Raw genomic sequence first — 18904 nt, forward strand, 5'->3', positions numbered from 1 at the left:
TCCTTGTGCCCATTTCAAAAGTATGTTCTGCCGTGCCTTTATTTGGGCTCTTTGCCCTCCATAGGGTTGCTTCCAGGGGGCCCACGTTTATAATGATTTATAATCTCCCCCCCTTGGGGACAGACCCCCCATTTGTGACATAGCCTGTTGTAATGTGTGTTGTTTTTGTTTCTTCTAATGTGTATTGTTTTTTTTTCTCTTTAGAGTGTTGCAGTGTGCGGTTCCATTACTGGTGGTTCTGTTGTTCTGCTGTTTCTGTAGTTGTATGTGTTTGGTAAGAGACCTCTTTTTTGTTCAATTGTACTGTGATTGTATTTTTTTGCAAAGTGTGTAGTAAAATACGAGTATGTTTGGTTTCTGTTTGTTGTGATTGTAAAACATGTTTTGCATTTGTTTTTGATGTGTCCTTCTGTAGATGTAAGTTTTTTTTCTTCTTCTTTCTAGTGGGATATCGTTGCCTCTTTGCTGTGTCGGTGCTGGTGAGTGTAGTTGTGTCTTGTAAGTGAATTGTATATATTTTCTAAATTAGTTTTTTTTTAAAAAGGCTTACATTTTTTATCTTACTTTGCGCAGTGTTGGGGTTGTTGAGTTGTTAGTGCAGACTCCTTTATTTGTAAGGATAATGGCTAGCCGCCGGATTACTGCTCAGCAAGTTGTTGGATTGCTTTTTGATTCTTCCTCTGACCATGGTCCAGAGTCTGACTCTGATTCTGAACCAGAGGTGGGAGGTGAAGATTCAGGCAGTGAGTTTTCTCTACACATGGCTTCATCTGATGATGAAGACACTCTGAGTGCTGATGAAGCTACTTTTGGTGTGGATGATGTGCCTGTGGTTGCGGAGGACGTTGCTGCGCCTGTGGTTGCAGAGGACATTGTTGTGTCTGTGGTTGCGGAGGATATTCCTGTGCCAATAGTGCGGCAAGAGACATCTGGGCTGCAGCCTGGGGTTGCTAGTATTCCAGTTGGTGCAGTGAGACGAGAGGCAGCTGAGCGGCAGCCTGCGGCTGCAAGACTTGATGTTGAAAGTTCTGACCTCTGGGTTGCACCAGGCATGGTGCAGCCGGCATTGCCTGAATTTACTGGTGTTCCAGGGTGTAGGGTGAACACAGAAAACTTTTTGCCTATTGATTTTTTCAAGTTGTTTATGGATGATGTGTTTGTAGAGCAGACTAATTTGTATGCTGAAATTTTTTTGAGGGTGAACAGTGCCAGCCTTAAGCCCCACGCTAGAGCTACCCGGTGGACTCCCACAAATTTGGAGGAGATGAAAAAGTTTTTGGGTTTAACTTTTTTGATGGGCTTGCTTAGGAAACCATCAATGGCTTCATATTGGTCTACTAGTCCCTTGATGGCAACAGCTATATTTCCGGCAGTCATGAGTCGTGATCGGTATTTGCTTCTGCTTTGGATGATGCTTTTTGTTGACAATAGTCTTGCTTTGCCACAAGATCACCCTGATTGTGACCGTCTTTTCAAGATTCGGCCTGTCATTGATCATTTCGTTGATCGATTTTCTGAGATCTTTTATCCTGGGAAAGAAATTGCAGTGGACGAGTCTTTGCTGTTGTTCAAAGGCCGCTTGGTATTTCGGCAATACATTCCTAGTAAGAGGGCACGCTATGGAATCAAACTGTATATGCTGTGTGACAGTGAGACTGGATATGTCTCTAATTTCAGGGTGTACACTGGTAAGGAATCCAGGATTAACCCCCCTGGTTGTCCGTCGACTTTTGGAGTGACTGAGAAAATTGTGTGGGAACTTGGTCGTGGATTTTTTAACAAAGGCCATCATTTGTATGTCGATAACTTCTACACTGGTGTGCGGTTGTTCAGGGAATTGGGCAAAGTGGACACTGTTGCTTGTGGCACAATCCACTCAAAACGTAAAGGTTTCCCAAAAGAACTTGTGTGTCAGAAGCTTGCTCGGGGACAGTGTAGTGCATTGCGTTGTGAGGAGCTTCTAGCTGTGAAGTTTTCAGACAGGAGAGATGTCTACATGTTGACTACAATACATGATGAAAGCACTGAACCGGTGACTGTTTGGGGTCAGGTTGCAGAAGTGCGCAAACCTGTGTGCATAATGCACTACAATAAGTACATGGGTGGTGTTGACAGAGTAGATCAGAGGTTGGAACCGTATGCTGCTCTTCGTAAGGCTTACGTTTGGTACAAGAAGTTGGCTATCCATCTTTTCCACTTGGCAACCTTTAATGCTTTTGTTGTGTTCCAGAAATCTTGTCCCCAGTCAAAGATTACTTTTGAAAAGTTTCAGGAGTCTGTAATAGGCAGCCTTGTTTTAGTTGAACAGGCAAGTGTTCCTAGAGTTGGAGTGGTGGAGGATATTGCCAGATTGAAAGATCGCCATTTTCCTGGTCAAATTCCTCCTACAACCTCAAAAGACTTTCCCAGTCGGAGATGTAGAGTCTGTTGGCGAAGAGGTTTGCGGAAGGAGGTTCGTATGTACTGCCCTGACTGCCCTTCAAACCCCGGGCTGTGTGTACCTGCTTGTTATAGATTGTACCACACGCAAAAGAATTTTTGGGAGTATCAATGAGTGGTAAAGTGAACTGGTTGGTCTTATTGTTCAGTTTCAAAGTTTGCATTTGTGTAGTCTTTTTAGTGTAGTTGTTGAGTTAGTAGATTTGTATCAATTTGCAATTTGTTTTTGTTTTTCTTTTATTTTCAAAAAAACTAAAGTATGATGTTGGTTTGCGTGTAGTGTCCATTGTCTGACGGTGTGCATGGTTTGGCGCTTGGCTGCCGGTGTCTGTGGACTGGTGCTTGTCTGGCGGTGTCTGTGGACTGGTGCTTGGCTGGCGGTGTGCGTGGTCTGGTGTTTTGTTGGCCGTGTGCGTGCTCTTGCGCTTGCCTGGTGTTGTGTTTGGATTTGTCCTTGGCTGGTGGTGTGCGTGGAGTGGTGCTTGGCTGGTGGTGTGCGTGGAGTGGCGCTTGGCTGGTGGTGTGCGTGGAGTGATACTTGGCTGTCTGTGCACGAAGTGGTGCTTGGCTGGCGGTGTGTGTGGAGTTGCGCTTGGCTGGTGGTGTGTGTGGAGTGGCGCTTGGCTGGTGGTGTGTGTGGAGTGGTACTTGCCTGTCGGTGTGCGCTGAGTGGTGTTTGGCTGGCGGTGTGCATGGTCCGGTGCTTGGATGGTGGTGCGCGTGGAGTGGCGCTTGGCTGGCGGTGTGTGTGGAGTTGCGCTTGGCTGGTGGTGTGTGTGGAGTGGCGCTTGGCTGGTGGTGTGTGTGGAGTGGCGCTTGGCTGGTGGTGTGCGTGGAGTGCTACTTGGCTGTCTGTGCACGGAGTGGTGCTTGCCTGGCGGTGTTTGTGGAGTGGCACTTGGCTTGGGGTGTGCGTGGAGTGGTGCTTGGCTGGTGGTGTGTGTGGAGTGGTACTTGCCTGTTGGTGTGCGCTGAGTGGTGTTTGGCTGGCGGTGTGCATGGTCCGGTGCTTGGATGGTGGTGCGCGTGGAGTGTTGCTTGGCTGGTGGTGTGTGTGGAGTGGTACTTGGCTGTCGGTGTGCGCTGAGTGGTGTTTGGCTAGTGGTGTGCATGGTCTGGTGCTTGGGTGGTGGTGTCGGTGGACTGGCGCTCGGCTGGCGGTGTGTGAGTAGTTACTTTGGTCACTACACACACTGCTAGGTGAGTGACACTCCACGCAGTCCATCATTTTGTGTTGTTGAAATGTCAGAAATGTGGGCGTGTGAAAGTGATGGGCCCTTGAATGGCGCTGTCTGCTGGTGTGAGTGTTGAAATGTGATGGGTCCGTGGCTGGCGGTGTGAATGTATTGTATGTGTCACACGTACGAAAGGTGTATGAATGGCCTGTAAAGAGGTTGGTGCCTTGACGTGGCTTTACAGCTCACGAGCTGTGAGTCAGTGGTTCAGTTTATCATACTTTCAATTATACGCAGTGTATTTCATTTTTTTGAAATTACTTGCGAATACAATTGCATCTACAGAATCATCACTCACCCTCGTGCCAAATCCAACCAGAATGTGTGTGTGCTTGCGGATTTGATGGCTGTGCAGTAATGTTTGTCTTTTATCTCTTTCTGAAGTAGGGTGTACCTTGTCCCTTATTGTGATTGTTGTAATGTGTTGCTGTTCTTTCCGGATGGTGTCAATGGTCTGGTTTGTATCAGGTATGAAAGGCGCGTGAATGGCCTGTAAAACGGTTGGTGCCTTGTCGTGGCTTTACAGCTCACGAGTTGCGAGTCACTGGTTCGGTTTTTATGCATTTATTTATTGACAGAGCATTTCATTTTTTGAAATATCTTGTTAATAAAATTTTATGTACTGAACCATCACTCGCCCTCGTGCCAAATCCAACCTGTATGTGTGTGTCTTTGAGGAATAGTTAGCCGTGCCTTGAATGTTTGACTTTTGAGTAACTCTGTTACGGTGTACATTATAGCCATAAATAACTTACTAAATTTAGTTATTATTGTTAAACCATGGAAGTATATGGTCATGTCTTTCTGGTGAATTCTATTGTTGATTTTTATCCAGAATCTCCTGCAAACTTGAAATTGTCTGTCACAATTTCCTTGAATCACACGCTCTCAAATTGAAAACTTAATTCTCCACTGTACGATTTGGACTGTTTCCTGTTGCAGCCACTATGCCTACCCACGCAAGTGAGGTACCATTTTTATCGGGAGACCTGGGGGAACGCTGGGTGGAAGGAAATTTGTGTGAGCCCAGTGATGCCACGCTTTCCCATGCAAAAAAGTGTGAAAAAAATGATTTTTTTTAGCTAAAATTGAGGTTTGCAAGGGATTCTGGGTAAAGGAACGTTGGAGGATCCACGCAAGCCATACCTCCTTGGAAGCCCCAGGGTGTCTACTTTTCAAAAATGTGTGGGTTTGGTAGGCTTCCATAGATGGCCGTCTAGCACGGGGCAAAAAACCCAGGTAACCCCTCTTGCAAAAGCTGGTGGTATTGAATGTCAATACCGCCAGCTTTTGCAAGAGGGGTTGCCGACCCACACAAGTGAGGTACCGTTTTTATTGGAAGACTTGGGGTAATTCAGATTTGTAAATCAACTGTTATTACCAATTGAGCTTTCGCGCACTTCTCCCTTTCAATGAAAGACATTGTGTAAAAAAAAAAAAAATTTAAAAATGACCAATAAATCTCATGCTAGTATGAGTATTCCCAATTTTGAAAATTAGCAATTATATACTGTTTCTGAACTCTATAATTTGTACCCAATTCAGAAATACATAGGTGTCTTTCATACAGATTTTTCCTTGTATACATTTTCCAAGACACAGTGCTCTATACCCAGTAAATTAAAAAATACCATTGCAAGTTGCTGCTCAGTTTTTGGATCTGGGTTCGTCGGGTTCTTGGTAAAACTACAAGTCCTATATATCCCCACAACCAGAAAGGTCTAACGGATGTAACGGTATATTGCTTTCCAAGAGCTGTCAAAATTAGAAAAAGTTATAGGTGAAAACGTTGAGACAAAAGGCTATTTTTTTCAACAAATTTTCAATTATTCCAATATTTAACTGTTAGTTTCTATAAAGAAACCTTCATGGATTTAGACAAATGACCCCTTTCTGAATTCAGAATGTTGTCTACTTTTCGAAAATGTACAGCTTCCTAGGATCCAATATTGCTTTCAAACTCATTTCTACCATTAACTGGAAGGAGGTGGAAAGCTCTAAAAATAGCAAAAATAGGCTATGTCCCAGAAAAATGCCAAAACTGTGTGAAAAATGTCGGTTCTCTGACATTTCCTAAAAGCTGAGAAAATGGAGATTTCAGCCCCACAAACCCTTTTTTGATAACATTTTCAGGGAAAAACCCGGAGGCTTTCATTTGCAGCCCGTTTTCCCCATTTTTCTGAAAAAAACAAAAAAAACACTATATTTTGGTTAATTTCCGGGACCCCTCCAAGGGAATCCACAAACCCTGGGCGCCTTTAGAATCCACATGATGTTGGAAGAAAAGGACGCAAATTTGGCGTGGATACCTTATGTGGTCAAAAAGTTACAAAGGCCTAAGCGCGCACTAGCCCAAATCGCCAAAAAAGGGCTTAGCACAGGAGGGGAAAAGGCCTAGCAGCGAAGGGGTTAAGGAGCTATATTTTGGCAGAAGAATCCATTTGAGATATCTAGTGTTGTTCTGTATTTCTTCAGGAGCAATGTTATTCATTAATGCGGCACTATGTGCGTTCTGAATTGCAAATGTTTTGGTGCATGTGTTCAAATGCCTGTAGTCTAAAATCATATGATATGTGTTGTCAGGTTTCATGATGGGAAACATAGGGTTGTTCACTGGAGAGGTGCAAGTTTCAATCACACCTTGGTATTCAAGTTGGTCTAAGATTTCTTTGACCTATTTCTTCACCTCCTTTTTAATAGGGTACTGTCTCCGCGGAATTAGAATAGTTACTAATGGGATTTTGTGGTGTTTAGATGCCACATCCCTCCCTACATGGTTGCGGCATAATGCCGAAGCTAGCGCTTGTGCCCAATCCTGCGTGTATGAGTGTTTTAAGGAAACAGGAACGAGATCGGAAAAGGCAAGCAAAATGACGCTCTCACCCCTTGGGCAATCCATTAAAAGTTCAGGCGGCCAATCTCTTTCTGCTAACAGGATGTCATATCCAAATGTTACATTTTCCCAAAAGAGACTTTTAATTTTCTTGAGATGTCCTCTTCTATTTGGATATTCATTTTGTGTAGATGATGTGGGACACTCACTCTTGTATCAGGTGTTTCCACGGTGATGAATTCCTTTAATACTACTGTCACCAGAAATTTCTTCAGGTTCTGGCGATCTATTGTTACTTCTGCCACACTGTTTAGCATTGTCAGAGCCCATTCCCCGTTCAGAAGCTGAGTCCTCAGTAACCTGGGCATTTCAAATTTTTAAGGCTGCTAATTTCTTCTTTTCAAATTGAGTCTTTGCTTTAGGTTGCTCTTTCCATTTAATAATGAAATCTGTATTGCAGTGTGTTGCCCTTTTCCCCTTTGATCGATTTTCAGTTTTTTGTGCCAACTGTCCTTTCCTCTCTGAGTTTTTTGATGAACCCTGAAAGGAACATGTATCAGTATCCTGATACCTGTCAGGTTTCCTAATGTTATCACGATTCATGAGGATGTACCTCTTTTCAGAGGACTCCCATTGGGGAGACCCACCCCTTGATCGTGAAGTGTTTCTTTTATTGTTATTCTTGGATTGATTTTGATTGTTTTCCATTTCTTTTTAGAAGTAATGGGTACCTGCTTGGAGTTATCCCTATCAGAATTACTCACCACTTGTGGTTTCCCTGATTTGGCTCCCAAACAATCTCTACATAGTGAAGCATAGGTTTTCTGGATAATTTTCGGTAATGCACGCTCTTGATTTGTAGGAGCTGTTTCCCTTAAGCGTTGGTGTATAGCAGTCGCTGCTGCTTCGCCCTTGATGTTGCTCAGCATAATTACTAAGACTTGGTAAAAATTACCCATCTGTTTCATCCCCAAGTCCATGGCAGGTCCTGCCTCGTACTCATTTTGTATCTGTTTCAATACTTCAGGAATTACTGATATGGTCAGGGTACCGTGCATTTTGATGTAGACTGCAGCAAAAAAAAATTCCCGTGTGGTACAATCCTCAAGTGAGGGAACCATTCCCATTGGCAAGCAAATTGTTAACATTCTATGTTTTTCCTGCTGACCCGTATGACCCGTATGGGATAATACTGCTTCCAAATGTGCTGTTTCTTTAGTGATTCGGAATGGTACTTGATCCCTCTTTGATGGGAGCGGACCCAGGATTGATTTTAGTGTCAGTGGACTAATTGTTGGTGAGTGTTTGGCCTGGACGGTTCCAGGTGGAGCAGATCTTGCAGGTTGTAATGTGAGTGTTTGCATGACAAATTGGACAATGTATCTGTATAGCCTGACTACTTCTTCTGTAAAGTACACGCACCTCCCCTACTAGGAGCATGTCTTTCTCAGGATGTGGAGTGTAGGTCTCTAAGACCGGTCATGTTGCTACTCCTATGCTGAGCGGACCGAGTCTTACAACCAAAGTTGTGTGTTTTAGGGCACCTTTAAACCAGTTTCTATGTTGCTGGTAAGTTAACAGGACTTCAGTGTCCTTGTGTGGGAGATATTATTTAGGTGAGTCCGTTTTAATATATTCATGGAATAGATGTGTCTGTGCAGCTTCAGGCAGGAACTTCACCCAGTAATAGAATACCTCTGATCCAAACACCTTGTGTCTCTCAATCATGAAAGTAACATGGCCACCTGTTGCAGGTACTCCATGTTCTAACAATTTCAGAGTTAATGCCTGTCGGCAGTTTTCTGTAATGTTAGTAACCTTAGCAAATTCGTCTCCTTCCGCGCTTCCACTGATACTTGCAGATTCATTCATTTTGAAGGGAGAAGAATGTAAAGGTTTAAGAGGTAGGGTTTTGGCACAATATGGGAAACTTTAATACTTACAAGCTTGTCTAAACCTTCAGCCAATACACAGGGTGTACCTGCCAAGCTGAGGCGGATATTGCTTCCCAAATCAGACACCTCTGGAAAGTGTGAGTAGGATTGTCTGAGAAAGCATGACTGAACTACTCAGATTTTACTGTTAATGTCAGAACCAAACCAACGTTGGCGGCGCCATGTCGTATAGTTCCTAGGACCTAAACTGAGGGCTTGGTGGACAGATGGAAACTGGACAGCCCCACAGCATGAGTAAGTCGTTAGACCGCTAGCTCTTCGGTGCCACTACCACCCCCCGTATTCTACAGCGGTGTAGGTAGTTTTTGGGAACCCCTGAACATGACAACCCTGATATTTCGGTCAGTCACTCGTGCTTACTTTTCTCAGAATACACATAGAATGACGATTGGAATGATTTCAAAAAGTATTTATTGGTCAAGGATCAGTCTGTTGTGAAACATTTTAGCTGCGACAATCAACAGACAGACAAATGTTATGCTTTTTTTCTTTTTTAAGTCCTAATTTCACCACTAGCAAATGCAAATTAACCCATACAGCCCATTCCGTCCTGAGCGCCCTGGGTCGGAGTTCTTGCTTTCGCCTGGGGCCAACCCGGCCTGCCCTTTTATACCGAGGCATGGTGTAATCATAGGACCTTTCAGGGCTTTAAACCAGCCTCATTGCTGTTCCCCATTCAATAAAAGGTTCCCAAACCGTGGTATTTACATTATGTGCCATAACAAATTCTAACCGTGCGATTCTCAATGTTGCTCGAAGCCAATTTTCATAATGAGGAGGGCTGGCATCCTTCCAGAGCTTACAGATTTCTCTTCGAGCAATTAGAATGAAACAAAAAAATAAAGCAACTTGTGTCCCCCTTAATCCACTAATAAGGTCGGTGTCCAGTCCAAACATAACTATAACTATGTTCAGGCTTAATTTAACTTTAAAGATACTCTCCATAGCCTTCTCCACTGTAACCCAGAAAGGACCCACTACAGGACAGTCATAAAACATACGGATATCATCTGCCTCAACAAGTCCACATCTGGGGCAAAGAGGAGGCGGGCTTACAAACTTCGCTAATTTTTTTGGTGTGTCATATAACCTGTTTATGGTATAGAAATGATTTTTCTTAAGAGAAACAGACCTGACGTATTTATACAGAAATTGAAGAGATGTATCATATAAAGTAGCTGAGGCAGCCTCGAGCCTAAAAGAGCTCCAGACATGATATAGTGGGGGAGACTGTAGTTCCTCTGCCTCCAGCATTTTTCTGTACCAGAGTCCGACTTCCCTCTTCCTAGACCCTGGGGATTGGAGAGCAGACTCAATATCCCAGTTGCCTCCGATGTTATCCTTCTCGGCGGAGAACCAGGAACAAAGTTGGATGTATTTGAATCTGGAGAAGGAGAACCCAATCATAGATCTCAAAACCTCCCAAGGGAGGACCCCTTCTGATGTTACTAGGTCCGACCAAATTATTATTCCTGCTCTCCTAATGGGAAGGGACAAACTGTCCCTATGGCATGGGTGCAGGCCCGGAGATTCCCAAATTGGGGCAAAGTCAGAATAGTATTTTATGCCCCACCTTCCTTTGACTCTATTCCATACAAAAAGAGCTAGTTTTAATACTTTGAGGCGTACCTTTTTGTAAAACGTTGCTGCTCCAAATTTATACAAAAACCCAGACCCGCCTCCCTCTTGATCCACCATTATATTCAAAATCCACCCCCAGTTAGAATCATCGGGGCTTGGAAGAAAGCTTCGGATGTTTTTCAGCTGAAAAGATAGAGCATACCAATAAACGTCCGGAAGAGCAAGTCCCCCTTTTAACAATCTTCTTTTCAACTTTTTCCATGATAACCTAGAATTTTTATTAGCCCAAATGAAACTACAGATTTTCCCCTGAATTTTCCCCAAGATTTTATCAAGAAAAATCAGGGGTATCGAATTGAACATGTAAGTTAATTTGGGCAAGATTACCATCTGGACCAAATTAATACGGCCATAAATTGTCAGGGGGAGGTTCTGCCATCTCGAAAAGAGTTGATTGATATCCTTGCCTATCTTCTTTATATTGGTTTGAACTATACTGTTAAGATCTGATGTTATAATTATGCCCATACATCTAAACTGGCTGCTTCGAGCTCCCTCCCAGTTGTCGACCCCCCAGCACATTATTTCAGTTTTCGAGTTATTAATTTGGTAACCCGAGTGGAGGCCGAAATCAGTCATTATCTCCTCGACTCTAGGTAACACCTCGGCCGGACTGCTGGTAAAAACCAGTAGATCATCAGCGTATAGAGCCAGCTTACAGCTATATTCCTTGACTCTAAAAGGTGTGATTGAGTCATCGATCCGCAATGCCTGCGCCAAAGGCTCGATGTAAAGGTCAAACAGGAGGGGCAAGATGGGGCACCCCTGCCTGGTACCCCTCTTTATGCTGAAGCTTGATGTCAGAAAACCATTTAATAATATTACAGCAGAGGCGCCCTCATAACACCCTCTCAATGTTTGAATGAAGATTTTACCAAAGCCCATAAAACTCAGTACATTCCACAAGAATACCCAGTTAACACGGTCGAAGGCCTTCACGGCGTCGTAGGCAGTAACCGCCAAGGGCTCCGACCGTGCCACCGCTAAATCTATACTGCCAATCAACTGCAGGGTCAACTCATGAATATACCTTCCAGGTACAAAGCCTTTCTGGTCGGGGGCTAATAAGTTGTGGGGCCAATTTAGCCAATTTCTCTGCCAAAACACTAGTGAAGATTTTATAGTCAGCGGTTAGCAGGGAGATAGGCCTATAAGAATCTGCCTTAAGGAGATCTTTCCCTGGCTTTAATATGAGTACAATTATGGACTCCTTCCACAATGCTGGTGCCCTACCCTCAGAGCTATAGATATAGTTGAACAGCTCACATAACCTTGGCACCAAGACATCTTGGAAGACTTTATATACTTCACCGGGGAGAGCGTCCGGCCCGCCGCTTTGTTATTTTTTATCTTTTTGATATGGGCCCTGATTTCTTCCTCCGTGAAGGGGCTATTGAGGATGACTCGACCTTCGTCGGTCAAGCTAGGTAGGGCCTTACTCTCCAGCCACCGTAGGGTGTTCTCAGGGCTTGGAGACGATTCTTCCTCATAAAGGTTAGAGAACATGGAAAGCAAATGCTCTTTCATGTCCTTCTGATGACAGGATATATTTCCCTGGTCATCGAGCATTAGCCTATTTATATTGTTCCTCACCCGGTCTGCTCTGATCTTACTGGCCAGGATTGCCCCAGCTCTTTCTCCATATTCATAATTTTCCATGGCATGTACATCCCATTGGGCCTTTATTTTTAAATCTAAGAGCCCTCTATATTCTGAACGGAGGAGTTCCAGCTCATCTTAGACCAGTGGTAGATTGTGTGGGTGAGCTCCCAATCTTGCATTCTCTAACAAGGCTATTTTTCAAACAGATCAGACTATGAATGTGACCTCTAGTATGGGCTTTCCAGGCATCCCAGACAAATTCGGGGAGGGCAGAGCCAATATTATCAGAAAAATAGTTGTCTATAGATATTCTGGCCGCAGTAGCTATATCCTGGTCATTTAGTGCCGCCCTTTTTAGAGTCCACCTAGGTGATGTTGTGACTCTGGCCCTTCCAATTAGGACCGAGAACATAACAGGTGCATGATCAGATATAATGGTAGGGAGCATTTTTATATCCACCAGGGCCTCTAAACATGACCTATGGACCAGAATTTAGTCCAATCTTGCGTGTGGCCGTGTTTTTTACTGAAATAAGTAAAGCCGGGTACAGTCCCCCCTTAACCTTCCAGACATCTATTAGGCCCAACTCATGCATCATATTGACCATGGCACGCCGAGATTGCGTTGCAGAAACATACTGAGAATAGTTAGAGCGATCTTGCCGCGGATCGAGCAGGACATTAAAGGGCTCCCCTATGATAATAGATGAAGTGACCTCCACCAAGTTGGACTGTACTTTAAGTAGGTGGGTGGGGTCATCTATATTCGGCCAATAGTAAGAAACAATTATCTGTTCACTTCCGCCAAGATCAGCCTGCGCCTAAACCCACCTTCCTGATTGGTCAGTTGATATTGACTTAATGGAGCCTCCTACCCCCGTCTTTATCAAAATTGCAACCCCCTTATTTGCGGCCGACTGCCCAGAGCAGCAAAAGGCCCCTATCCATCTGAGCTTCCCAAAGATCTCATTGCCATCACTGAAACTTATGTGGGTTTCTTGAAGAAGAATTATTTTGGCTAGGGATTGTTCTAAATACTTCAACCGAGTTCTCATTTCACACTAGCTCACAAGAGGTCCCTACTGATCATACGAGGGTCCGGGTAAGGAGTGGGGTTGGAGACTACCTAATCACTGGTATTAAGATACCATATATCTCCTGGAACGTCAACGGGCTTCGTTGTCCCAGGAGACGAAGGTTGATCTTGACAATTTGTTATGCTAGCATCAATATTGTATGTAGCAAATACATTTCTAGCATGGTGCAAATAAGATTAATAAAAGCAGATTATTGAAAGAAATTTTATTGCGGCAGTTTGTGGCCATAAAAGCACATTTAAAATTTAACAACGTCTTACAAATCCAAACTGAGTTGTGACAAAAGCAGATTATATAAAATGATAGCATTGGGGTACCCCTACGATGCGTATCCTACCAAAATGTACCTAGCCTAGATATGTAGGTGAAGCATGTGAGTGTAAGTGCTAGGATATATCTAAATGGAGCCAAGAATCCCTCAGGGAAATGCTAACCCCTCATGTGTGGGTTTAGAATGAAGGACCCTGTCTTTGCATCAAGAATGGCACCCCACAAGGGATGTCAGGTCTCTGCCTGTTGAAGGATAAGCCTGCAAAGTCTCGGTCCAGCCTGGAAGGAATTCTCTGTTTTGTAAGGGGGAGTGAGGGTCTTTTATATCAAAGTGGTAACTCCAGGTTTTCTTCTAGAATCAATATGTTTTGAAAACATTCACTAATCCTTTGCAAATCCTTTTCTAAAAATAAACACTTGTGCACAGCTGGCTGTTGGCCATGAATGAAAAAAATGGCGACCCTTATACAGAAAAAATTTGCTGTGCCTGAGCATATGTTCATCTACGTCAGATACAGGGATTAAGATAGGTTACCCAGAGCCTGGTGTCGAAGAGATAGGTAAAAACTACTAGGTAAAAGGTCACTGTTATGTCGTGTGGATGGGACAACATGTATGAAATTGGTATGTGCATGATGGAACTTTCCTAAAGGACATGACACTGGTCCTTATTGTGGAGTAACATTCGCTTCCCAAGTTAGTTAATATCTTCTCCCTTTCGATGCTTCCAATCAACTAACAAAGGTCCATACGACCAATGGGGAAGAATCTTTAATGACTTCACAATGAGATTACGTTATAAGGCCCAGCACTCTTTCAGTTGCAAGCAAAGAAAGGTGTGAGGCTTGATATGGTTGTGACTTTTACCTACGTGTTCACGTGTCATTCTGGTTAGCTGTCTGTAATGAGTACGGTTGGGTCAGCTTAAGCCTCTAGCCTAGGGTATGTTAGGTTATGTTTCCCCCCTCTGAAAATAAAGACCAGGGTATGGTACAAAGTCAGCCAAGTGTGAGTCTTTAAAGGTAATTCATGTACATTAGCTAGGCTTCTCAGCACTCATAACCAGGTAGAGACATTATCACTATAACAAGTGTTGTAATGGGTAATTCATGTGCCCACAAATCCATATGTTAATGCCACAACATAGTATATGACCTACCATGGTAGGCATCCAGAATAAAGAAACCAGGTTATGTATGTGCAGCACCTAATATTAAGAAACTTCTGCTACAACAGAATGTAATAAAGCAAAATATAAAAATATAGACAAAAGTAGTACATACCAGAACACACTTTCTTCTTAATTTCTCCAAGGTCTTCTTCTACTATATCCTCAGCTACTGGTTCTTAAAATTTGAAAAGAAAGCTTTCAATAGGAAGACCATTTAAGACAAATACAATGATGACCAAATGGATTCCCAACAGAGGTGCACTGAAAAGGTGACAGAGAAGAAAAAAATATGGATACACAGAGATGGGAAGCAAGAAATGAAATGATGAAGCAAGCATTAAAAAGAGGGAAAAACTGAAGTACGCGATATTCACAGTAGCAGTGGAAGAGTCACTAGAGGCCTAAAGAACATTAGCTGAGTTCCTGCATCATTCTAATGTAGGACATTCAAACGTAGAGCAACTTCAAAGTCTCAGTGACTTCCCTTTGGTTCTTCCTTTACATAGAGCTGTCGAAGCACGGGGTGCTGCCAGGTGCTGAGGGTAGCAGTCAACACACATAATGCAGTACTGTTAATATTTTGGCCTTGATTAAGAGTTTGGAGGATGAGTTACTCTGTCACAAACCTCAGGACTAAACCCCCTACCTTTTTACTAGTGCGATATATCCTTTGGCATTTGTAATATGGGGGCTGGATATCTGTCACATTTGTGATGAAGTGGCTGATCCACCAGATCTCTAAATCAGGCTCTTAGTAATTTAAGCACCAGATAAAGGTATAATTTATAACTGTCCAAATTTATTACAAAGACAAAACAAAATATGATGGTGATTATTGGAGAAATATATGTAAAAGTAGAGTTAACAATTTTATAGGGTTCACTCATGGAAAAGTATTTTGTCTATTTATATCTTCGAGGTCAATTAAAAATGTTGCAAAATGTAAAGTGGATTTTGGGTCTGGTTAGTGTTATCATGATCATTGGGGAAGCTGGTAAGTAGTCTGTTGGGATTCTGATGAATTTACTGAACAGACTTTCATTATATTCAGGTGGAACCAGGTCACATAACAGGCATTGGCATAGCCAATAGGTCTCGCCTTTGTAACCTTTTAAGTGCTCAGCCAAGCCTTGCGTCCTCATCCCTCGTACAGACAATGCTGTTTGCCGAGAAGGTTTGGTACCATCACACATAAACACCCAAAGTGAACATCACTGATTCACAGATACATGTATTAAAGCAAGCTACTTACCAATAACCCATGAGTACTAGCAAAGCCAATAGATCTGGTATTAGCCTACCATCCTTTCAGCTTAGTTTTGAGGTATTTTTTGTAAAATATTATTGTTCCGGAGCTGTCCTGATCAATACAAGAGAAATACCACTAGCTAAAACTTACTTTACTACCGGGTTTGAAACCCAGACGACCCCACTCACTTAGAGCCCAGCTTGCTGCACAGGATAGAAGCTTAGAGAAAGAATAAACGCATAACTAGGTGTGATATAGTTTGTATGCACCGAGTGCCATTTTTCTCCCTCCCCCGCATGGTGGCTTCATAGAACATAAACATCATGACAACCCTCAGTTAGGACATATCATGCATGCTGCCCATAAATTCTGGTCGTCACTATCAATCCTCCTAAGCCAATTTACTTCATATAGAGAAGATGCAACCAATAACAAAATATCTGCCAAAAATCACTACGACTGGAACGTCAAAGCTTAAAGCTGTATCTTGACTTCATTACAGGCCTACCCTTCACCAGTCCCTCCAAGATTATAAAGAGATTCTGTTCAGCGCAGGATGTGGGCTGGTGGTTTTAATCAGATCTAACAATTAGTTGACAACTGCACAATAATCAGGGCAATAAGAAGCAACTAAGGGCCCATTATGTGGCATAATTTATTTATTTTATTTACTGAGCTTATAGAGCGCGACAGCTACCCAAAAAGGGTTTCCCGGCGCTGAAAGGTCAGAGAACTGGTAACCTAAGTACAACAGATAAACAGAGTTATTGGTTGAATAGCCAGATCTTAATGGCTCTGCGGAAAAATGTGTAAGTCGTTTCTTTGCGGATATCAAGGGGGAGAGAATTCCACAGAGTGGGGCCGAGGTAGGAGAATGAGCTGCCCCCCATCCTAGTGAGTTTTACTTAAGGTACAGTGAAAATACCATAAGATGAAGATCGAAGGGGGCGAGAAGGAGTGTAGGGACGTACAAGGGATTGCAGATATTGTGGGGCTGTGCCCTGGTTGGTTTTAAACATATAGCTCAGGGTCTTGAATTTGATGCGATTCTCAACCCTGAGACAATGTAGGTCACGCAGATATCCCGAAATGTGAGTATATCAGCGAAGTCTTGCAGCCGAGTTTTGCACCAATTGCAAACGTCTCTTCACTGCCTTATTAGCTCATAAATAAAGGACGTTACCGTAGTCCAGCCGGGATGTTATAAGGGCATGGACCACCATTTTTTGGGTGTCATTAGGTAGCAATAATAACAACAACGAGAGAGAGAGGGAAAGGACACTCTCGGTCCCCCACGAAGTAGTAATAAACAACAAAAGAGTGCCCACTGAAGGGTACAGGTGTCCAGCACAGAGACAAGGAAAGTTTGAATCTACCTTCGTAGGAATTTCCCAGGGATTCTTTTTAAGCCCTCACTCACCGCCCTGGGCGGTGACATGCTTCATCATTGGGCCCACCGGGAGAAACCGAATGTCTCCCCGGTGTGCTGCGACGCCAGGTTACTGCGGAGCGGGGTTTTTTTGTGACAGAATGTGAAAAGTGAATAATATTAAAAAATACCGGCAGCACTTACCACACAAAAACTTTATTCCGTGGTTGGCTGGGTATTAGTTAAAAGGTATGTGATGGGAAATCTACCAACTATTGTGTTGGGTGTTTTCCCCTCAAGGTTTACAATGGGGTCAACATGTTTCTGCCCTTTAAGTGTACATGTGTTACTGGGCATTCGTCAGGACCATGTAAATGTGTACCTCGGCGGTATAGGCACGCTAAGGCCTACCCTGACCAGAGGACGTGAAAGTTAAAAGACTGACTATGTGTCAAAAAAAGGGGGTGCAAAAAGAACAAACCAAAAAAAGGAGGGTTCGAGCTAAAGTGTGCGAACCTGTGGTTTGTGTGTTAAAAGATCCACACCTCATGGGTCTCGGGAGGGGGGTGGTGGCGACAGTGGCACACCGCCCGCAACGCCAAACACCCGCTTGGCACCTAGCGCTCTCCTCGAACCGGACCCCACGGAATAAAGTTTTTGTGTGGTAAGTGCTGCCGGTATTTTTTAATATTATTCACTTTTCACATTCTGTCACAAAAAAACCCCGCTCCGCAGTAACCTGGCGTCGCAGCACACCGGGGAGACATTCGGTTTCTCCCGGTGGGCCCAATGATGAAGCATGTCACCGCCCAGGGCGGTGAGTGAGGGCTTAAAAAGAATCCCTGGGAAATTCCTACGAAGGTAGATTCAAACTTTCCTTGTCTCTGTGCTGGACACCTGTACCCTTCAGTCATTAGGTAGCATCCAGAGGATTTTTCTGAGCCAACGCAAGATTGTAAAGCAGACTGCAGAGATCTGGACTGCCTGTTGGTGCATTGTCAAGCCATCATCAATCAAAATTCCCAAATTCAGGACGTGTTTTGAGGGCAGTGGGAGTGGACCCATCTCCGCAGGCCAGTGAGCCGTGGTCCATAGTTCCTTCATTTTCCAAAGAATCAAGACCTCGGTTTTGCCACCGTTAAGTTTTAGGAAATTGTTTTTCATCCAGGTAGCGATTCTCCCAAGACCAGATTGAAGAAGAGAGGTGGAGCTGGGGTCACTGTTAGAAAGGGAAAAGATGATCTGGGAGTCATAAGTAAGTGAATAGAGTAAGACTGACTTGTTCCGCAATGTCAGCCAGAGGCCTGATGTACAAATTGAAAAGTAAAGGACTAAGTACTGAGCCCTGGGGTACCCCATAAGGTGAGGTGTGAATTTTGGAGTTGGATGTAGTAGAGAAGATTTGAAATGTACGGTGGGCGAGGAATGAGGAGATCTAATTCAGTGCTGAACCGCGAATACCTAGAGAGTTTAGTGTATTTAAGAGTATGGTGTGTGAAATAGTATGAAGCACTGCACTAAGATCAAGCAATATGAGCGCCACAGTTTCTCCTCTGTCTAGGTGTTGGCGCAGGTTCTCCGTTACTCCTAGTAATGTAGTTTTGGTGGAAAATCCAGTTCTAAAGCCAGACTGAGAGCGATGAAGAATTTGATGGGATTCAATAAACTGGGAAAGGTGTAAGTGTATGTGTTTCTCAAGGATTTTAGAGAAGGCTGGTAAAAGAGAGATGGGGCGATAGTTAGACAAGTCATTGGGATCCGCAGAAGGCTTCTTTAAGAGAGGTGTTACCATGGCGTGCTTTCAAAGAGCAGGAACAGAGGATTCACGCAAAGAAGTGTTAAAGGTGTGTAATATCAGGGATAAATGGGGAGTGTCGAGTTGTTTTATAATAGGGATGAAAAGTGGGTCTTTGGGCGACCCAGATTTTAGATTCACAGATTTTAGTTTAGTGGCACATTTTGTGATGGCATTACATTCCTTTGTCAATTTTATACATTAACTGTCTTCGCAATGGGTTCATCTTATCAGTACACATGTATTAC

The 18904-nt window shown here is 43.5% G+C and overlaps 1 protein-coding gene across 1 annotated transcript in view; it reads right to left on the reverse strand.

Annotated features, from left to right (window-relative positions):
- The window catches only part of LOC147703577 (uncharacterized), a 328904-nt gene that overhangs the window by 62722 nt on the left and 247278 nt on the right, over positions 1-18904 (reverse strand). The window contains exons 11-12 of the mRNA XM_086929517.1: positions 14356-14418; positions 7463-7576 (exon numbers count right to left, since the gene is read on the reverse strand). Of these exons, the coding sequence (XP_086785643.1) occupies positions 7463-7576; positions 14356-14418 (177 nt within the window). The remainder of the gene's footprint in view (positions 1-7462; positions 7577-14355; positions 14419-18904) is intronic.

The sequence above is a fragment of the Lissotriton vulgaris genome, chromosome 7, assembly GCF_964263255.1.
Source record: "Lissotriton vulgaris chromosome 7, aLisVul1.2, whole genome shotgun sequence".
Classification (NCBI taxonomy): Eukaryota; Metazoa; Chordata; class Amphibia; order Caudata; family Salamandridae; genus Lissotriton; species Lissotriton vulgaris.